This window comes from Rhamphochromis sp. 'chilingali', assembly GCF_963969265.1.
Source record: "Rhamphochromis sp. 'chilingali' genome assembly, chromosome: 16".
NCBI lineage: Eukaryota > Metazoa > Chordata > Actinopteri > Cichliformes > Cichlidae > Rhamphochromis > Rhamphochromis sp. 'chilingali'.
Window position 1 is genome coordinate 28370071 of NC_137943.1, and position 18487 is coordinate 28388557.

Below are 18487 nucleotides of genomic sequence, written 5' to 3' on the forward strand. Positions count from 1 at the left end.
ATTAAAGTGGTTAGTGAGACTCCACATCTGATAACAGTATAACACACTGCTTATTTATGTAAAATTGTCATCAATAAATGTGTTCAAAACAGAAGCTACACTGGCTTTAAAAGTTTTTGTTAACTCTGACTACCTGTCTGCTCTTACCTGTTTCTTTTGCTCTCTGCTGTCTTCATCCTCCATCCAACTCTACAGCTATTGTTTGTGATGACACGATGAAACTGAAGGGTGTCTGGGCACCGAAAAAAGAAAAGACGAGAGATTGGATTAGGCTGCAGCTGGCGTGCCATTCTCTCACTTCAGGATGAGATGCTGTGTCTTCTTACGTTAATCTTGTAAAACAGGATGTAGGCTGAGTGCTGCTGTTCCTCACAAGCTGCAGATCCAGTTGTGTGGAGCACCTGTGCGTCATTATAGGTGAGCCAAGGATCTGATGTAGAGTGTGGACTCTCCTCGGGATGGACAGAATTACAGATGCAGCAGCTGTTTCCGATGTACCTTCACCTGAATGGGCTCATCAAACATACATTTGATGCTTGGCAGCAGCTTCAGTCTCACTTGAGAGGACATCTTTTCTGAAAAAGAGAAAAAGATTGGACTTTATGAATGTAAGATAAAAAGTCCCCTTACACAATACTTTTTCTAAGAAGATTCAGAGACAGATTGATTCATATTACATATTGTTTTATGTTTTCAGACAAACAGAGAGACAGATAAAGACTGAAGGGTGCCATTGCTACCATGCAGTGTTTAAAATAATCCACTGTCCCAGTTTGTGCTCAGTGTGCATGAAATGCTTTACACCAAACTCCACGCAAAAAATTTGCCAATTTAAATACGTATCATTAGCAAGCAAGCAACCACACTATAAGTGCCCACTGTTAATTCAACAAGCTGTTAATATTAGATCCATTTCAGACAGTGGCAGTAATATTTTACACTGGGCAGCAAATCAGCACAGCAGGATCTTTCAGAGTGAGACAGAAACTCTGTGTCCTATTTTTTGTTAATTTTTAATAGCTCTTGCACAGCCACTGTTAATGTGATACCTTTGCACCAGATACCCTCCCATGCACCCATCAGTAAAGACTTCTTTTCTAAAGTATGAAGTACTCAGATACACCTTTCTGTACTCCTTACAGGACAATAAACCACTGATAAAAATTTCTGTAGTTAAAAAGGGATATTTGACATGAGAACACTCAACCGTTGGAGGTTATGTGAGGCCTGGAAGGTGGGACTGCTGGAAAATTAAAACGTTACGGCTTGAGTTCCACAAAGCTCAAGGTAAATAAAATACCTTTACAAATTTCTTCCATATTCTTAAAAAATTCTGATAATTTCTTTAATATCTTTTAAAAATTCTGATTGTAGCAGCCAAAAAGGAAATCACAAGGTATTGGCTCTTTCCCGGGCCGCTCAGGATATCAGAGTAGAAAAATATTGTGAATAAGATTTATGTGATGGAATCTACAGTTTACAGTTTCAGTACGACTTAAGTGTGCTTTTGTCAAATTATAGAGCAGATTTATTAAGCTCCCTGCGACCCTGGAAAGGATAAGCAGAAGCGAATGGATGGATGGATTTATCAAGCTTCTGCCGCCAGACTTTCCTGAAGTCTCTTCGGTTTAGAAATTTAGATTAAAATACTCTTAGAACTGCATATCTCTAAAAGTAAAATACAAAAAGAAACCCCCAAAACACTTTTGATGAGTTTAGAAAAACAACAGAACTACAGCTGGATATTTGAATTATTTTAAATTATAATACCAAGAAAATCACAACTAAATTAAAGGCTTGAGCAATGTGTGATGTGGTTAACTGTTGTTGTGGAAGTTTTCCATTTAAATAAAGCCTGCAGACGAGCGGTGAGCGGTAGCTAACAGTCTTTAATCAAAACACACAAAGAACAGACAACCAGGCTTGGTGGAGAGCCTACATGACCGTGGGGCAGGTCAGCAGAGTCTCCCCTGAGTCTAACATGGCTCTCAGTTAAATACCTTCTCCAGGAACAAAAGGCAGTACACAGCTGTTTCACACCTTAACCTCCTAGGACCTGGCGTCCACATATGTGGACTTCCCATTTTGGGTTATTTAGACTAAAATACTCAATTTTGCTCTACAAGGGCCTGATATCCACTGATGAGGACATTATACTGCTACTGTTCTATCAAAATTTTAAACGAATATCCTTATATGTGGCTCTGATTTTTCATAAAAACAAAAATAAGGTAAAAAAAAATCTGGTAATTCTTTGTTTTTACATTCATTGGGCCCCAATATGCCCAAATATCAAAGAGAAATTAAAAATACATGCTGTGGAAGAGTTCGGGTCTTAGGAGGTTAAGGTTCACACTCCCTTGCTACCTACCAGAGTCCTCAAAGAGACAAAAGTTTCTTCCTGTGGAGCTGTCTGCTTCCCCCAACTTCCTTACTACACGCCCACCATTTGTCTTATAGTATGAGTGTGAAACATGTTAAAATCCAGTGGCACCAAGGCATTATACAATAAAATAATGTGATTAATACATAAGTAAAAGAAATTCCTATACACTGTCAACTGTGATTGGTGTGTGCGAGTGTATTATGCTCAAGGAGCTTTTAACTGCACAAATGAGCAGATTTGTGAAGTTTAGCTTCAAAATGTGTTTTTATATGTTCATTATGATTTTGAAATATGCACTTGTAAATAGCTTTCTGTATGTTTACATTTCTGTGTGTTTGTGTGGAGCAGGGATTTGTGAGCACTCAAAATTCACACAGTGCACACATTTGTAAAATCTTTTTTTTTTAGATCATTTTGAGATGTATTATTTCCATAAAATATGCAACAGCCCAAAGAGAGTTTTACATGCATGTTTTTTTCTTAAAACCAAAACTCACTGAAGAAAATGAGTCACTAGTCCGTGCTGTTTCTTGATGTACCCGTGATCTTGTGGACTTATGACGGACTTGAGTCGCAGACCAAATATGGTTCAATACAAAATATGCTCAAAGCAAGTGAATACCTTATTTCTAGTGACGACTTGTGTGGACTTAGTACCTTACTTACTACCTTAAAATACGAGTAAACCATTAAACAGGAGTAGCTACATTGTCTCACCTTGTTTTGTTTTTTCTTCTCACATAATAACAAACTGCTTCCACCTAAAGTTAAGAAATTAATCTGTGGGTTGGACCATATCAATAAAGCCATTTTTAGTTTCCCATTTACACATTATATATATTTGAATATTTTTAATATGTTATGTTTCATGGGTCATCTTTTTAATTTGCTGGTCTCTCAGAAAGGAAACTGTGTAAATTAAACTTTAAACTGAAGTCTATTTGTCAGCTCATTATTCTTTGTTGCGTTTTTTTTAGGCTTTAATAGTTTTAACACAATTGTTTTTTGTTGTTGTTTTTAATTACAACATAAAGATCAATTTACAAAAGATAAGTACAGTAATGTGGGATCAAATAACAAAATCAGCGTTACGCAAAAATTAAAAACATGTATCTACACTCATCATATAATGTTTTTGGCACTGTGATGATGGAACAAATAGCCAAAACAAATAAAAAGTAATTTCAATGAAACATTAAGAAAGGCTGACTGGAAATAAACCATAGCTGACTGTAGAGTCCAGGATAAGCAGACAGAAGATCAAGTGACAATCCCAAAAAATTATAAAGAAAAATGAAAAAAGAAACATGTGTACAGGGCTCAGGAGATACAGGAGGGGAAGACATGTGCGAATCATAATTTCACCTAAAATTTCAAACTGTCATATTAACAACTATTATATTAATTATAAAATGTGATTTTCATACAGTCAATTTGCTGTCATGATTTATGTTTCTGTAACTCAAGCTTTCTAATCATCCTGTTTGAATCTATAACTTGGCTTTAGTCTGTGCTGCATCACAACTCAGGTGAGTTTTGAAGAAATCCTGGATCTTCTTCCACAGGTGGATCTCAGCTGCTATGTGGGCCTTGGGCTCACCTCCCCACAGCACTCGTTTGCCTACACCTGCATTGAAGCTGGAGGGGCAGTGGGGTGCATAAGGTGGCTCCAACATGTGTCCAGCTCCAGGGTAAAAAACAGTCTCAAAGTTCTCCTTCCCATGATGCTTAAGTCTCACTACCATTTCATCCATGTAGGCTTCGCTGTCCCAGTTGAGGTCGTCTCCTACAACCGCAAAAAGAAAATGGCTCTTGGCTCGTTCAATGGGGATCAAGCTGCCCTTATTCTTCTCTGCCAGGGGATCTTCAAGAGCATCCTTTATGATGATTGCACCTGACTCGGTGGGAATAAACTTGCTTTCGTCAAACAGTATTGATGACAGGATCTGCCGTTTCTTGTAGTAGAGAGGCGTGACCACATTGGCGTTACAGGCATTCATGCACACTATGGCCTCGACACCTGGCACAAAAGCAGCGAGTGCCAGTCCGATATTTGCTCCCTTGCATCTTGACATTATGCCAACTCCTTTACTGCCCACCTGTGAAATAACACAGAAATTAAAAGGCGATGCAAATCTATAAAACATTTGGAGCGCAGGGCTGACTCTACCTGTCATTATTTTCATTTTTGTGGACTACATATGCATATTACCATTACTAAATAAATAAACACATTCATATATGCACAGTGAAGCTATCATGATCCGGGTGAGTGGCTGGAAACTTCTACCAGGGTCTTGAGTCTCCTTGGTATCTGGCCCTGGGCAGGGCCGTCATATCTCCAACAGCTTCACTCACCTGGAGCTGAGTTGAGGCAATCAGGCTAAAGAGATTTAAGCCTTACACTGATATTCCCTCTCCAACAGTTTGTCAACTACTTCATGTTGGTAGCTGGCTCTAATGCTCCATGTTATTTGCCAAGTGCTTTTCTTACCTTGTTCTCTTGTGCCCTAGCTTTTCCCGGAACCTCCAAAACCCTTACCCCCAAATTAAGCTAATCTCTTGAACCTCGGATAACCCAGCTCTTCTCTGGAAATCTCTCCGTGCTTCACCTGCCTGCCCTCCTGCCATCACACTCCTTCGGAACCTACGGAACTCAGGTCAGCCATCTCACACCGTCTAACTCACGCCCCCTCTCCCTCCAAGCATCTTTGACTCCACCTGCAAGTAAGCAAGACATATAGCCATGCTCACCTTTTCTAGTACTCCCCTTTTACCACAGTTCTAACTCCACGCTCCTCAGTGTGATCGCTCTATGTACCAAGCCATGCTACAGTTACCCCTTCAAGCCCAATTTCCCCCACTTGGCCCCATGACCACGTTATCACGCTACGCAGAGCCGCTGTTACATTCTACAGTCTATTCCTCTTTTGGCAAATCTCTCAAGCTCCTCCAGATTTTATTGGCTTCTAGCATGGACCTTGGTTCACTTCACACTGCAAATTTTTGTTTGTTCTCGTGATTGTCCTTTTTGAGACTACAATTCTAGATTCTAGTGTCTTGGCAGTAGTACTGGGGTCTTTAGACACATCTATCACTAGTTTTCTTTCTAGAGTGTTTGAAATCTTTTGCTTCCTACCCTGCCAAGCTTGTTCTGTACTGTGTGACTCTCTTGGCTGAATTTCTTAACTTTGCATATTGAAACTTGGAAATGCTGTGATAACTTTGTATATCTATTTCTTGCTTAGAGATCTTCAACATTTCTTATTCTATAAAATTATAAAAGGATTTCTTCTGTTTTTGGGGTGATGCGTTCTCAAGTGACAGCTCAAACATTGCACAGCAGTGGCTTCTACTATCAATAAAAAGGTCAATTTTTCAGGGGGCTGATAATGTTGATCTTGAAAATTATTATATGTTAGAAATTATTATGTTATTGTGTGATAATAGAAACAATTCATGTTTTCTCAAGAAGATTTGTGCGATTACAAAAAATATGTCGTAAAGCTGAGGCTTTATGCTCTCTGAAATTTATTCAATTATCTGAATGAATGTAAATGAGAGTATTTCTGAAACTCCACTTAAGCTAATTAAGATCCCCATTAGCTACAGGAATACAGCAGATATTCCACCTGGGATCTACAAATTTACTCTCCTCTCTGAGAATGCACAGAGTATAGAAACATAAACTTTCCTTCAGTATGAAACATCTTTCTGCTGTCTGTGCGCACTAGAGCAACTCACCTTTGGTTGCTGTTTTAAGAAATTCATTGCTTCTTCAAAGTGGTCCAGATGTGTCTCTGTGATATTGTCACCCTTCTTATTGTACACCGCCACTGAGAGAACCACAAAGCCTTTGTTAGCCAGTAGACTGGGTCTTGCCTCAGATACTGAGGTGGGCAAATCCAACACAGCAGGAAAAGGACCTTTTCCTGGAAGAAAGAAAAAAGATTCTAATCAGCAGCAAGTCATATTTTAAATTTTATTCTTAATTTCTCTGGAAGCCAGTGAAGGGACGCAAGAATAGGTGTAATATGTGACAGTCAGCTATTTTTTGTTAGCAGTCTTTCAAACAAAGGTCTTGCTGCATTCTGTACTAACTGGACATGAGTTGTGGAGGACTGAGAAACGCACCTGAAATGTGAACTACAGTAAGCAAGGTGGGAGAAAATTAAAATTTGAACTAGAAGTTTCAGATGACTGAATGACAGTTAAAGTTTAATTTCAACAATGTTGATTTAAAAGCTGGTTAATGTTAAATGAACTAAAATGAACATAGAAACCTAGGAACCACCTCCAGTACCTGGAGGAGTGAAAAGGACTCCACGGATGTTCCCTTCATTGACGGGAACCCTGGTGACCCCATCTCTCATCAGAAGCCTCTCATTCATCATCTCTGCCAGTAATCTGCCCTCCTCCTCATGCACAGAAAACTTCACCACCTGGGGGTTTATGGCATTTGTCTTTAGATATATTTTGTGCATGGTATGTGGCCTCATGGAACACAGCAGACCCATGGGTTCTACTCCAACGTAGCTCCCACCTAGCGAGGGGTCTCTTTTCAGGTCGACCTCCCCACTGCCATCAGCCCTGTAGGTGGCCGAGGAGCTGAACACCACTCCCTTGTCATCAGTTAATTTGGCTCTCATGTTGACAACCTGCCTTGGCCTCAGCCCGGCCACCTTCACCTGAATGGGCTCATCAAACATACATTTGATGCTTGGCAGCAGCTTCAGTCTCACTTGAGAGGACATCTTTTCTGAAAAAGAGAAAAAGATTGGACTTTATGAATGTAAGATAAAAAGTCCCCTTACACAATACTTTTTGTAAGAAATTTCAGAGACAGATCGATCCATATTACCGTAATTGTCGGGCTATAAGCCGCTACTTTTTGCACAAGCTTTGAACCCTGCGGCTTTTAGTCAGGTGCGGCTTTTCTATGGATTGTCCATGAGCGGATTTGTTTTGTTTGTTCCGCTGTTGTACGGCACTACGTTGCCTGGCGGAAGGATCGGAGTTCAAGAGTGGTATGTTAGTCACATGTCCATCCGCCAGGCAACGTAGTGCCGTACAAAGTAGCGCGAAAAACAAACTTCAAAGTAGCGCTACGCGTTCAGCTGGAGGCGTGGATGATGAGCGGCGATAAACTTGCAAAAAGCAAGTTATGCCCAACTCCACCACTGGATTCTGACAGCGTGGGAAAGTGTGAAAACATCCACGATCACCAACGGATTTCGAAGGGCTGGACTGCTGCCTGATGGAGAGGAGGCTCTTCAGAAGGTGTTCGACTCTGACACTGACAATGAGGATTTCTTTGGTTTTGAAAGTGACAACGAAAGAAAGGAGCTGAGAGTGGATGATGAAGCCACCCTGAGCCTGTTCGTTTCCGACACTGGAGGAGAGGACTTTGGTGGTTTTAGTGCGCAGGAAGAAGAGAAAGATGGTGGTGAATGACTGACTTTTCTTCTTGTTAAAGCCGTGTCACTGCACCTGAGCCTAAAAGGTAGTCTGAATCTATTTTTCTGGTGTGCTGTAGGTTATTGTTATGTACTACATTTGTTACTCATTTATGAAGCACAGTACATGTTTTGTACTTGTAATTACCACTACTTGTACACATACCCTAAAAGGTTATGCAAATATGTACCTGAAGGAAACGGTTTCCAGGGCCTAATCCGTGGATCGACTTCCTTCGAGGCGTGGACGTCTATCAGCAGAGAATGTACCTTCACCTATCAGCAGAGAATGTCCCTTAGTCTGTAACACAGTCAAATATATTCTCAAGTAATATTCAAGCATGCCATTCAGCGTGTTAGTACGAGCTCGGGAGCAGCTTGGGAGAACAAGAAAACAGAGACTGCTTCAGGTTGTCTTCCCAAATTGACTCAACTTTATTCACAAGTACAACAGTTTATATAGAGGGTAAAATTCATGAGACAGCAGATTATCAGTTTAAACCAGTACAGACCAAGATAAGGGAGCGTCTTCCTGCCCTTGGGTGAAGAAGCATCCTTTGTGTAGTTTATTAGTTCAGCTACAATTGTGATTATCTCAGCGACATATTTTCAAGGCACAAAACAAAGAGTTCTTTCATTAGTGAAATCTGAAACAAACCATCTGGCCTTCAACAGGCGTCTAAAAGATTAAGAAACTAATGTAGCTGAGGGAGTGATCTCTGTGGTATTTCAACCTTGTACCAGCCTGTGATTCTCACACATCAATTCTTGGGTCAAAGAGAAAAATAACTAAAACAAAGGGGCCTTATTGAATGACAGAGTTTTCCTGCATAATGTCACTATAAAACAATATCCAGTAAATGCTCCCATGGTACTAAAATACCTAACAGTACCCATAACTTGTTTTTCAAAATATTAATAAAAGTGGTGTGTCTCCAAACAGCCATCTCTTTCCTGACAATTCGATTTGTGCATATTCTCTTACATATGATAAGTCAACATTGAAACACCTGCGGCTTTTAGTCAGGTGCGGCTAATGTATGTACAAAACAGGATTTTCCCCTGCTTTTAGCTTGTGCGGCTAATATTCAGGTGCGCTCTGTAGTCCGGGAAATACGGTACATTACATTATGTTTATTAATTACACCAACAACCCACTGTCCCAGTTTGGTCTCTGAGTGCAGGAAACCCAAATCCAAACTCCACTCAAAAAATGTGCCAGTTTAAATATGTATCATTAGCAAGCAACCACATTACAAGTGCCCACTGTACTCTCTGTCAATAATGTTAATACTAGATCCATTTCAGACAGTGGCAGTAATATTTTACACTGGGCAGCAAATCAGCACAGCAGGATCTTCCAGAGCGAGACAGAAACTCTGACTATTTTTTGTTAATATTTAACAGCTCTTGCACAGCCACTGTTAGTGTGATACCTTTGCACCAGATACCCTCCCATGCACCCATCAGTAAAGACTTCTTTCTAGTTAAGTAAATGGTTTGCATGGATTTCCATTAAAGGTTTTTTTTATGTTCAGTACAATTATTCAGTCACTCGTTGCACTTCAGGCAGTTTTGATTCCCGTTTTCATGATCACACAGCCACTTCAAAAGGTAAACACCAACTTCAAAGTGATATTTCTCTTCCATTGTTTACAATTAAACTTTTAAAAACAAAAAATTTGAATAGATGTTGATTAGGACAAAAGGTCCCAAATCCATGCCATCAATGCATAGTCACAATTAATTAAAAGTTAATAAGACTTGCAAGGTGGTAACACAAGCTGACTGGAAATAACAGAGGCACAAAGAGTCCAGGATAATCAGGAAAAAGTGATCCAGTGATACAGTCCTGCCTGGCAGGATGATGTGTTCACAGAATTTGATATATATTCTGTCATGCAATCAGTTAAACCAGGGATAGGCAACTCCAGGCCTCGAGTGCCAGTGTCCTGCAGGGTTTAGATCTCACCCTGGGTCTCGCACCTGAATCAAATGATTAGTTCATTACCAGTCTTCTGGAGAATGTCAAGACACGTTTAGGAGATAATTTAGCAATTTGAATGAGCTAAAACCTGCAGGACACCGGCACTTGAGGCCAGGGCCCTGTTTCAGGAAGCCGGTTTGGAAAACTCAGAGTGAAAAACGACACTCACGGTTGAGTAACCCCGAACTGTCCAACTCGGAATATTCCGTTTCAGAAAGGCTGATAACAATTAGTTCAGTCAACGCTGAGTTGCTTTAACCCCAAGTGAAGCGCGCGGACGAGGATACATAAAGCCCTGATAAGCGGAGCACAGATTAAGCGAGTCACCATGGAGACGGAGGGAAAGAAGGCGCGGTCAATGTATTTCACAGCGCTTGAGGCCAAAATTCTGATGGCAGCATATGCCGATAACATGCAAATTCCGCGGAAAAAAAGTAACACAGCCACAGCTGCAAAAGAAAGGGAGCATGCATGGCAAAACATAGCCGACAGAGTCAATGCATGAGTGTTAATATAAACATTGATCTAGGGATTTCCACCCATTTAACACGTTATTTTATCATATGTTATTTTATTTGTTATTTTATACATTTTATTTTGTGATGTGATGTGAGCGCAGGTGCAACCCAACAGGCCCCAAACGTTCCTGGCAGCAAGTAAAAATGAAATATAAAAATATAGTCCAAACAGGTAAGGTGTAATTGTATTATGAGCCATAGTGCTTGGTCTGTTTGTCCCATGTAAATCAATTGCAGTTAGAGGCTACATTAATTTTCTTTCTGTAAGCACTTATTGAAATTATCTGAGCACATTACAAGTACATATTTGCTTACTCTGTATGCTCAAATGTGGCCCGTTATAGCCAACAGAAAAAAAGCGGAGGCCCGAAAAACAGGTGGGGGTCCTCCACCACCACCACTCACAGAGGCTGAGCAGTTGGCCCTCAGCCAAAACAGTGGGCGCCCTGTGGCCGAAGGCATCTCTGCGGGGACATCCTCTGAGTCAATAACCCCGCAAGACACAAGTGCCTACATAGGGGGTAAATTCAAAATAATACATGATGTGCATACATCCTTTCTTCACAGTCACCTTTGCAGTGCGACACATTCATTTGATAAACTCTTTACCATAATGAATTATTTTGTAGTGAAGTTATTTTCCGACTGATTTTGCCTTCCCTCAGCCTTGGTTGTCTTTGAGAGCATAATGACAATGAAGTGTAAGGTGCTTGGTATGTTTGTTAATTGCCATTTGGTCCCTTGTAAGTTATAAGTGACCTGTATAAACCTCATATTCTATCAGTTGATGGTGGTGGTGTACTGCATCTGGTGCAGCCTCCTGTTGAGCCAGACCAACATGCAGTTGTGAGTAATACTCCACAGATTATATGAGTTTACAGTAGAACAGCAATGTTGTTTATTTCTTTACTACAGGAAAATAATGAAGAAACATTGACAGCTGTTACAGAGGAGGAAGCAACAGAGACACTTTATGAGGTTTACATCTTTTAATACTTTGTGTACAGGAAATACAGGCGACCAATAAAGCCAGTTGAACAAAAAATCTGTTTATTCTTCTTTCAACATGTTGAGGTGATGGGTCAAAGGAAATGATTGTGACATATGGTGTCTCTGACTGCTCTTCCATCTTGTATGTCCGTGGGAGGGTCAGGATGTTCATGGTTTGGATCACTGCTGATGTTTGGTCCAGAAGGACAGTGCTCTCCTCTAATTGTGGCAATGTTGTGAAGAATCACACATGCCACAATAATGTCACATGCCCTTTCTGGGGTGACCCTGAGTCTTTGCAGGCACTGGAACCGGGCCTTAAGCATTCCGATAGTCATTTCAATTCTGGCTCTTGTCCTGCAATTAGCCAGATTATATCGCTGCTGTGGGCCCGGTTCAGGGTCAGGGTAAGGGGTAAGCAAATAGGGTAAACATGGATACCCCCTATCACCAAGCAAGTAGCCAGTGAACTCTCCTAAGACAGAAGGGTACACTTCAGTTCAAATGTCCCTGAAGCAATTGGTCTTTATATATTTTAAAGTATTCTCAACTCACCATGTCCAAATTTTGTGCTCAGTGTACATTCACGGAATATTTGTGAGTCATGGACAGAGCCTGGCCACTTGGCTTCCACATTTGTGATAATGTTGGCAGCATCACATATGATCTTCACAGTGCAGAGAACACAAATTAGCATCCATTACTATAATGAAATAATTTGTTAGTTTGACATGCTACAGGGAACTATGTACCTGCACATTAATGCTGTGGAAAGACTTCCTGTTCACATAGTCTCCTTCATTTACTGAAGGAGCAATGATTGGAATGTGAGTGCCATCTGTACAGCCAATCACGCCTGGGAACCCTGAAAATAAATGTGCAATTTAAGTAGTAGTCCAAGTATCACCACATCATACATTAAGTTTTGGTCATCCTGATACCTGCAATTTTGTGGCATCCCTCTTTGATAAATCTTGTGGGTCTATGACCGGGGAACACCACAAACGAGTGCAGGAGACGTTTCAGTGCAACTGTAACATTCCTGACTGCCCGACAGACGGTAGCCTTGGAAACGTGCTCAGCGTCACCAATATTATACAGAAAGCTCCCGTTTGCAAGAAACCGAAGTGCAATACAAATAATATGCAATGAACTGAGAGCATGTCCGCGATGTGTCACATGCGTAATATATGGCCTGAGGATGTTATCCAAATAAATTATAGATTGTGCTGAGAAACGGTAACGTTCGCACAGAAAATCATCAGGAAATGATAAAATGTCCAAACGCGCTCTGATCACTCTCTCCCGGCGGAGAGCTCTGCGGAGAATTTGGGCTTCACGATCTACTGGCTCTTCAAGGAAGTGGCACGCCATGTCCGACACTTCCTACTGTCAGGTTTCCGACAAAGGGGCGGAGACAGTCAGGGTTAGTTGTAGTAAACCTGCTAGGGGGCAGGTTAGCTTCACGGAGTGTGTCGTCATAGTGACTCACTCAGGCTGCAGCTGAACTCGCTTTGTGAAACCGAAAACCCAGAGTTTTCGTTAACTCAGGGTATACTTACTCAGTTTTTCCACTAAACCGGCTTCCTGAAACAGGGCCCAGAAATGATCATATTATATTTCAGCTGTTTTCAAAACAAACGGTCTGTAGGTAAGTTTGTAGATTATTTTAGAATGCAGAAAACAGGTCATTTTAACATCTGACCTGATTGTTTTTGTTGAGTTAGCAGCATGATCCTTGAATACATGTACAAGAGTAACATAATATTTTTTAATATTATAGTTCATACAGCACACACATGTTACTGAAAGGTTACAAGTCTGTTGATTGTTCAGTCATTGACTAATCAGTCACCACACTGAAGTTCTTAACAACTGATTTGTTAAGAAGTCAGTCCACCGTTTGCTCCAGTCTTTCCAGAGTGCTTCACACTGATGGTCCCTTTAAAGTCGAGCATTGTGCAAGAATGAACTTTGCATGCCCTGGACTTTCAAACTATAGTCGGGTTCCTGATAAGTGGATACAAACAACTCAAAACGGTGAACTGTAATTGTCGCTTAACAGTAAAACTGGGTTGCAGTGTTTGTGAATGCAGCTTTATTGAAACTGTAAATGATGTCTGACAGAGGGCGCTCGAATAGAAGGTGTGAGAAGTTATTATAGAATATTACTGCTTACCTGTACTAAAAGAATGGAGCCGGTATATTTCGCTCTCAGATTGCTGCTTTACTTGAGGTTCATAGGATATTTAAAAGTAGAAAGCAACACTGGTTGGTGATGGAGATTGTTGGTCAGACCTAGAAACTGTATGTGTGTTACAGAGCTTTTTCTGGCTTTTCTTTTATTCTTGCAGAGGATGTTGTGCTTATTTTACCACTAGTTGACCTTTTAATGGTGGAAGGCTTACCAGCCACATTTGAAACACTGTCCTCTGGATTAACACCATCATCAACACCAATATTTTAAATGCAAATGTTCGCAACCAGATAACCATTCACTCACTTCATAAATAAACTCATCATAACACATTGTTTTTGCTTTAAACCATGTTTCATGCTTTTCATTTTCATCATCTGGTAACACACAGATCAAAGAACCATGAATAGTTCTTGCTTCATTACACAAAGCAACAGAATCATTAGTTGAGGCTTGAACCATATAGATATAGATACTATTATCTATATCTAGTGATGTACTTACAATATAGATATTATTTTCATATACTCTCTTGTAGATGATTAGCTTTATTTAATTTAGCTTTTCTATCACATTGCAGTCTGTCCAGTTTCTCTGCAAGTGCTTTAGCAGTTATTTTCTGCGGGTCGCTTGGGTCGATAGTTCAAACGTTTGAATTTGGATATGGTAAGGATTTGTAGAAGAACAGAATGTGCCTTTGGTTTTCGGTTAAACATTTGCAACTCTGGTATAGATAAATGTGATATATTAACCTTGACACACTCCAATCCTTGCTATCCAAAAAGACTGTGTGGAAGAAAAAAATACAAATGAAAATTTCCCTTTAACGTTTTGTTTTAATGTTCAGTTTCATGCAGTTTGGTAATTTTAATTTCTCTTACCAAAACCATGATAATTTCATTTTCTATTCTAGATTTTCTAGTGCTGTCAGCGTTAGTCTCGTTAAAATCACGTTAACGCCATAACCGCATTAACTCGGCAAATCTCCGTTAGCGAGTTAATGCGGGTCGCCCGCTGCATGGGGCTGCATGGCGTCAACGCGTTACCGCAGTTAGCTCGGCCCAATAGATTTCATCTCATGATCTTACGTGATGTTACTAAATTACCAAGCCTTAAACTTGTAAATTCTAGATGGATGGATTTAAATTAAAGGTTTTTTATGTTTAATACAATTATTCCCTGGATTAGACAGTTTAATTCTTCTTTCTAGCTGTTTCAAAGCATGAACAACTACTTAAATGTTCAAGTTTCCACTTCATGTTAACGCTTAAATATTCTTTTACTCTCATTAAACCTAAATACATTCCTATAGAATGACAAGATCAGGAGAGATGACCGAAACCAAGGACATGAATGTACAGACAAAAGGAATCAAAAAAGGAATCCCCTCTCTCATGATACGTGAACAAGACCCTGAGATACATAAACTCTTTCACCTGGGTCAGCAACTCATCCCTAACTCGGAGTGGGCGCTCCACTTTTTTCCAGCTGAGGAACATGGCCTCAGACTTGGGGGTGCTGATTCTCATAAAAATCCTCCCTAGGGGTCCTCCCACCAAAGACTGCCTCAGTGCCCAGACTCATATACCTCATCCCCAGACTCTATTTCCTCTACAGAAGAAGTGTTAGTGTGATTGAAGAGGTCCTTGACGTATAAACTGACAACGGTCTCTAGTCTTGTCAGCCGAGGATCTTTATGGTCATGGTCGGCCTCCAGATCTGCTCCGTCTTTCTTTGCCAGCCTCCTGGTCAGCCCTCTTAACTGCTGTGTCTCTGCCGCTAGCCTCCTGAACTCTCACTTCTTTGTTTTGGATTTTTTTTTCTTAAATATGGTCCTTCTTTCCCTGTCAGTACTCTTACTGGAGCATTTTGGGTCACCTGAAGGTGTTTCAGGGAATTTTTACGACAGCCTGATAATAATGAATTACAGTAGTTCTGCCTAGAAGTAATAATGCATAAACTAGTTTTTCAACATCACTCTTAAACAGGATGTTTCTAATTTGAGAGATTTTGCGCAAATGAAAGAAAGCAGTCCTACATATTTGTAGTCAGAAGAGAGTCAGACACACGAAAAAAGCTCTAGTCAGAAATGCATAAGAACAGGGGTCTCAAACTCAATTTAGCTGGGGGCCACTGGAGGCAGAGTCTGGGTGAGGCTGGGCCGCATTAGGTTTTCCACAAGAAAGGCATGGTTAAAAAATTCCAATCTTCGCAAATCTCTTTATTTTTATTTTTTAACACAAAATATGAAAAATAAATAAGCAAATTAAGAATTAATAAGAAAATTAATCAATCTGTAATACAGATTGATATAGACTCAATACTTGAAATGTGCAATTCACTTGTATTTTTATTTTTATTCCTATTTATTCTATTTATCCCCTTCGTATATTTTATTTATATTGTCTCTGTATTTATATATATATATGTGTGTGTGTATAACTCTGTAACTTCTGTCGGTGCTGTGCTTTTTTGGAAATCGAATTTCCCAGAGGAACCCACCCGAGGGATTAATAAAGTTCTATCTTATCTTATCTCTCTTATCTTACATAAATAAAACAATAATAAGATATTTTTAGTCAGTGAACTTGTGTTTTTTTCAGTCTTCTATATCTGCTGTATTTAGATTGAAATGTCTGTATTAACAGTTCTATAACCTTCTTCTGAACATGAATGGAACACTGTAGAAAATGAACTGTTCTTCTGAACATGGCTTCTCTTGCCTACTCCTTGCTGCTAGAGACCTGGCAGGGTTTCCTCTCGCATAGCCGAGCCAGATTTGGCCTGAGGGAGGAAGCAGTTGCGACCCTCAGTATGTCTTGAAGATGATCATCCGTAAGTCTGGACCTGTACTTGGACTTATTGAAGTTCAAAGTGGAGAAGAGCTTTTCGCACAAGTATGTGCTACCAAAAAGGCACATGGTCCGCTTGAACATTCGGGAAAGCCGAGGGAAACTAGGGCTCAATTCTCTCAAAAATTGTCCAAGCTTTTCTGCTTTTCCACTCACCTCCCTGAACTTCGCTTTGAGTTCAGAGTTGCACTGCAGCTCAATGAGCTCCATTTGAAGCACAGAAGGGGCATCTTGCACATCAAAGGAGAAGAGGTCCGCAAAAATTTGAAAGGTGGCTCTGTGTGTCTTGAAGTCAGCAAATCTGTGATCAAATTCCTCCTGTAGCCTCAAAATGACATCAACATACTTGTCAGCACTGAATGGTGTGCCTGCATCCACGAGTGCCTTGCATGCTGGGAAATGGCAAAGGTTTGTCTGAGAGAGCTGAGCTTTCCAGAGCGCAAGTTTTGTGGAGAATGCTCTCACGTTGTCATAGGCAGCACTGACAAGTTGCCCCTGGCCTTGTAACTTCTTGTTCAGTACATTAAGCTCATGTGTTATATCAACAAGAAAAGCTAAGTCCATGAGCAATTTGGGATCAGTTAGCACAGGAACACTTACTCCATCCTTCTCCATGAAGGCTTTCACTTCTGTTCTCAACTCAAAAAATCTCTTTAATACATTTCCCCTGCTGAGCCAACATACCTCAGTGAAGTAGAGCACACCCCCATATTCTGACTCCATTTCCTCTAAAAAAGCATGGAACCTTCGGTGCTTTAAGCCCCTGGATCTGATTTGGTTGATGCATTTCACAACAATAGACATCACATTGTCAAACTTCAGGCATTTGCTGCAAAGGACCTGCTGATGGATAATGCAGTGCAGAGCAATGGCCTCCTCCACGCCTTCCTCTTCCAGTTTTTTTTGAACAAGTGCCACCAGTCCATTTTTCCTACCTGTCATTGATGGCGCTCCATCTGTTGTTATTTCAACAAACCTCTTCCATGGCAAACCAACATTCTCAATGGCATCACACAGCTTGTGAAATATCTCCTGAGTGGTGGTCTGGCCATGCATTGGAATTACTGTGAGCAGCTTCTCCATCGCTTCAAAACTGTCATCAACACCACGGACATACATTGCGAGCTGGGCAGTGTCGGTGATGTCTGTTGTGTCATCAAGAGCGACTGAGTATACACTGAAACATTTGGCTTTCTCACACAGTTGGTCGTAAATGTCACTTGACAGGTCAGAAATGCGATCTGCTACGGTGTTGGCAGAAAGGCTGATGTTGCTAAACTGACCTTTCTTTTCCGGACAGACTATATTTGCAGCCTGCAATATGGACTTTTTGACAAATTCACCTTCTGTGAATGGCTTCCCTGCTTTAGCAATCATCTCACTAACCACGTAGCTAGCTTCGACTGCTGCATTATTCTCTTTGGTTGCTTTCTTGAAGAAATCTTGCTGCCTCAGTAGATCTGTTTTAAGACTGGCAACCCGGTTCGCTCTCTCATCTCCCTGGTATTTTGCATACACCTCAGCATGTCTAGTTGTGTAATGACGTTTCAAATTGTATTCCTTGTGCACCGCAACTTTCTCTGTGCAAATAAGACACATCGGGGTGCCCCTGTGCTCAACAAAGAAATATTGCATTTCCTATAAAAATAGATCATTATTTTTTTCTAGGTGGGTTGAGAAATGGATTGTTTTAGTGAATTAGCTGTTTAATCCTAATGGGCAGCTTATGTCCTATTCAGAATTCTTAAACACCTATAAATTTCCAGCCACACCCAAAGAATATGCCATATTATTTGATGCAATACCTACGGGTATTATAATGCTTTTTAAAGGTATTCAACCTTGCATATCATCTGTTTCTCTCCCCAACCCTTTAGATTCACACATAGGAAGAATCTGTCTAACAAACCATAGTAAAAGTAATAAGAATATTCGTGCTTTGTTCCAGACAGAATCTCTAACTATTCCACATGTGGTCTCTTACTGGAATTTCTTTGTCAGTGACATTAACTGGAAAAGAGTATGGACAATTCCTAACAAGTATCTGGTAACGAATAAAGTGAAGGAAGTCTCATTTAAAATACTGCATAAATTTTATCCT

General features: G+C 40.4%; 2 protein-coding genes across 2 annotated transcripts; both read right to left on the minus strand.

Moving 5' to 3' along the window:
- Positions 1 to 3420: 3420 nt before the first annotated feature.
- On the minus strand, positions 3421 to 8962 carry LOC308383365 (acyl-coenzyme A thioesterase 2, mitochondrial-like). Its single transcript, XM_080861282.1, has 5 exons — positions 8736 to 8962; positions 7248 to 8033; positions 6690 to 7145; positions 6131 to 6318; positions 3421 to 4485 (listed from the first exon to the last, which is right to left on the minus strand). The coding sequence occupies exons 3-5, from the start codon at positions 7138 to 7140 to the stop codon at positions 3877 to 3879; spliced, it is 1248 nt and encodes a 415-aa protein (XP_080717408.1). The 5' UTR covers positions 7141 to 7145; positions 7248 to 8033; positions 8736 to 8962; the 3' UTR covers positions 3421 to 3876.
- Positions 8963 to 9992: 1030 nt separating this feature from the next.
- Positions 9993 to 12903, minus strand: LOC308383453 (putative nuclease HARBI1). Its single transcript, XM_080861414.1, has 4 exons — positions 12279 to 12903; positions 12090 to 12202; positions 11893 to 12004; positions 9993 to 11812 (listed from the first exon to the last, which is right to left on the minus strand). Exons 1-4 carry the CDS (start codon positions 12709 to 12711, stop codon positions 11430 to 11432), a joined length of 1041 nt encoding a protein of 346 aa, XP_080717540.1. The 5' UTR covers positions 12712 to 12903; the 3' UTR covers positions 9993 to 11429.
- Positions 12904 to 18487: the final 5584 nt, after the last annotated feature.

Bases quoted from the DNA above. Each gene is read 5' to 3' on its own strand.
- LOC308383453 (XM_080861414.1), bottom strand. From the start codon at position 12,711: ATGGCGTGCCACTTCCTTGAAGAGCCAGTAGATCGTGAAGCCCAAATT. The intron at 12,005-12,089 runs GTACATAGTTCC...TGCACTGTGAAG, and splicing joins TCCACAGCATTAATGTGCAG to ATCATATGTGATGCTGCCAA. The intron at 11,813-11,892 runs GTGAGTTGAGAA...CTTCTGTCTTAG, and splicing joins GAGCACAAAATTTGGACATG to GAGAGTTCACTGGCTACTTG.
- LOC308383365 (XM_080861282.1), bottom strand. From the start codon at position 7,140: ATGTCCTCTCAAGTGAGACTGAAGCTGCTGCCAAGCATCAAATGTATG. The intron at 6,319-6,689 runs GTACTGGAGGTG...TCTTTCTTCCAG, and splicing joins AGTCCTTTTCACTCCTCCAG to GAAAAGGTCCTTTTCCTGCT. The intron at 4,486-6,130 runs GTGAGTTGCTCT...GTTATTTCACAG, and splicing joins TCTTAAAACAGCAACCAAAG to GTGGGCAGTAAAGGAGTTGG.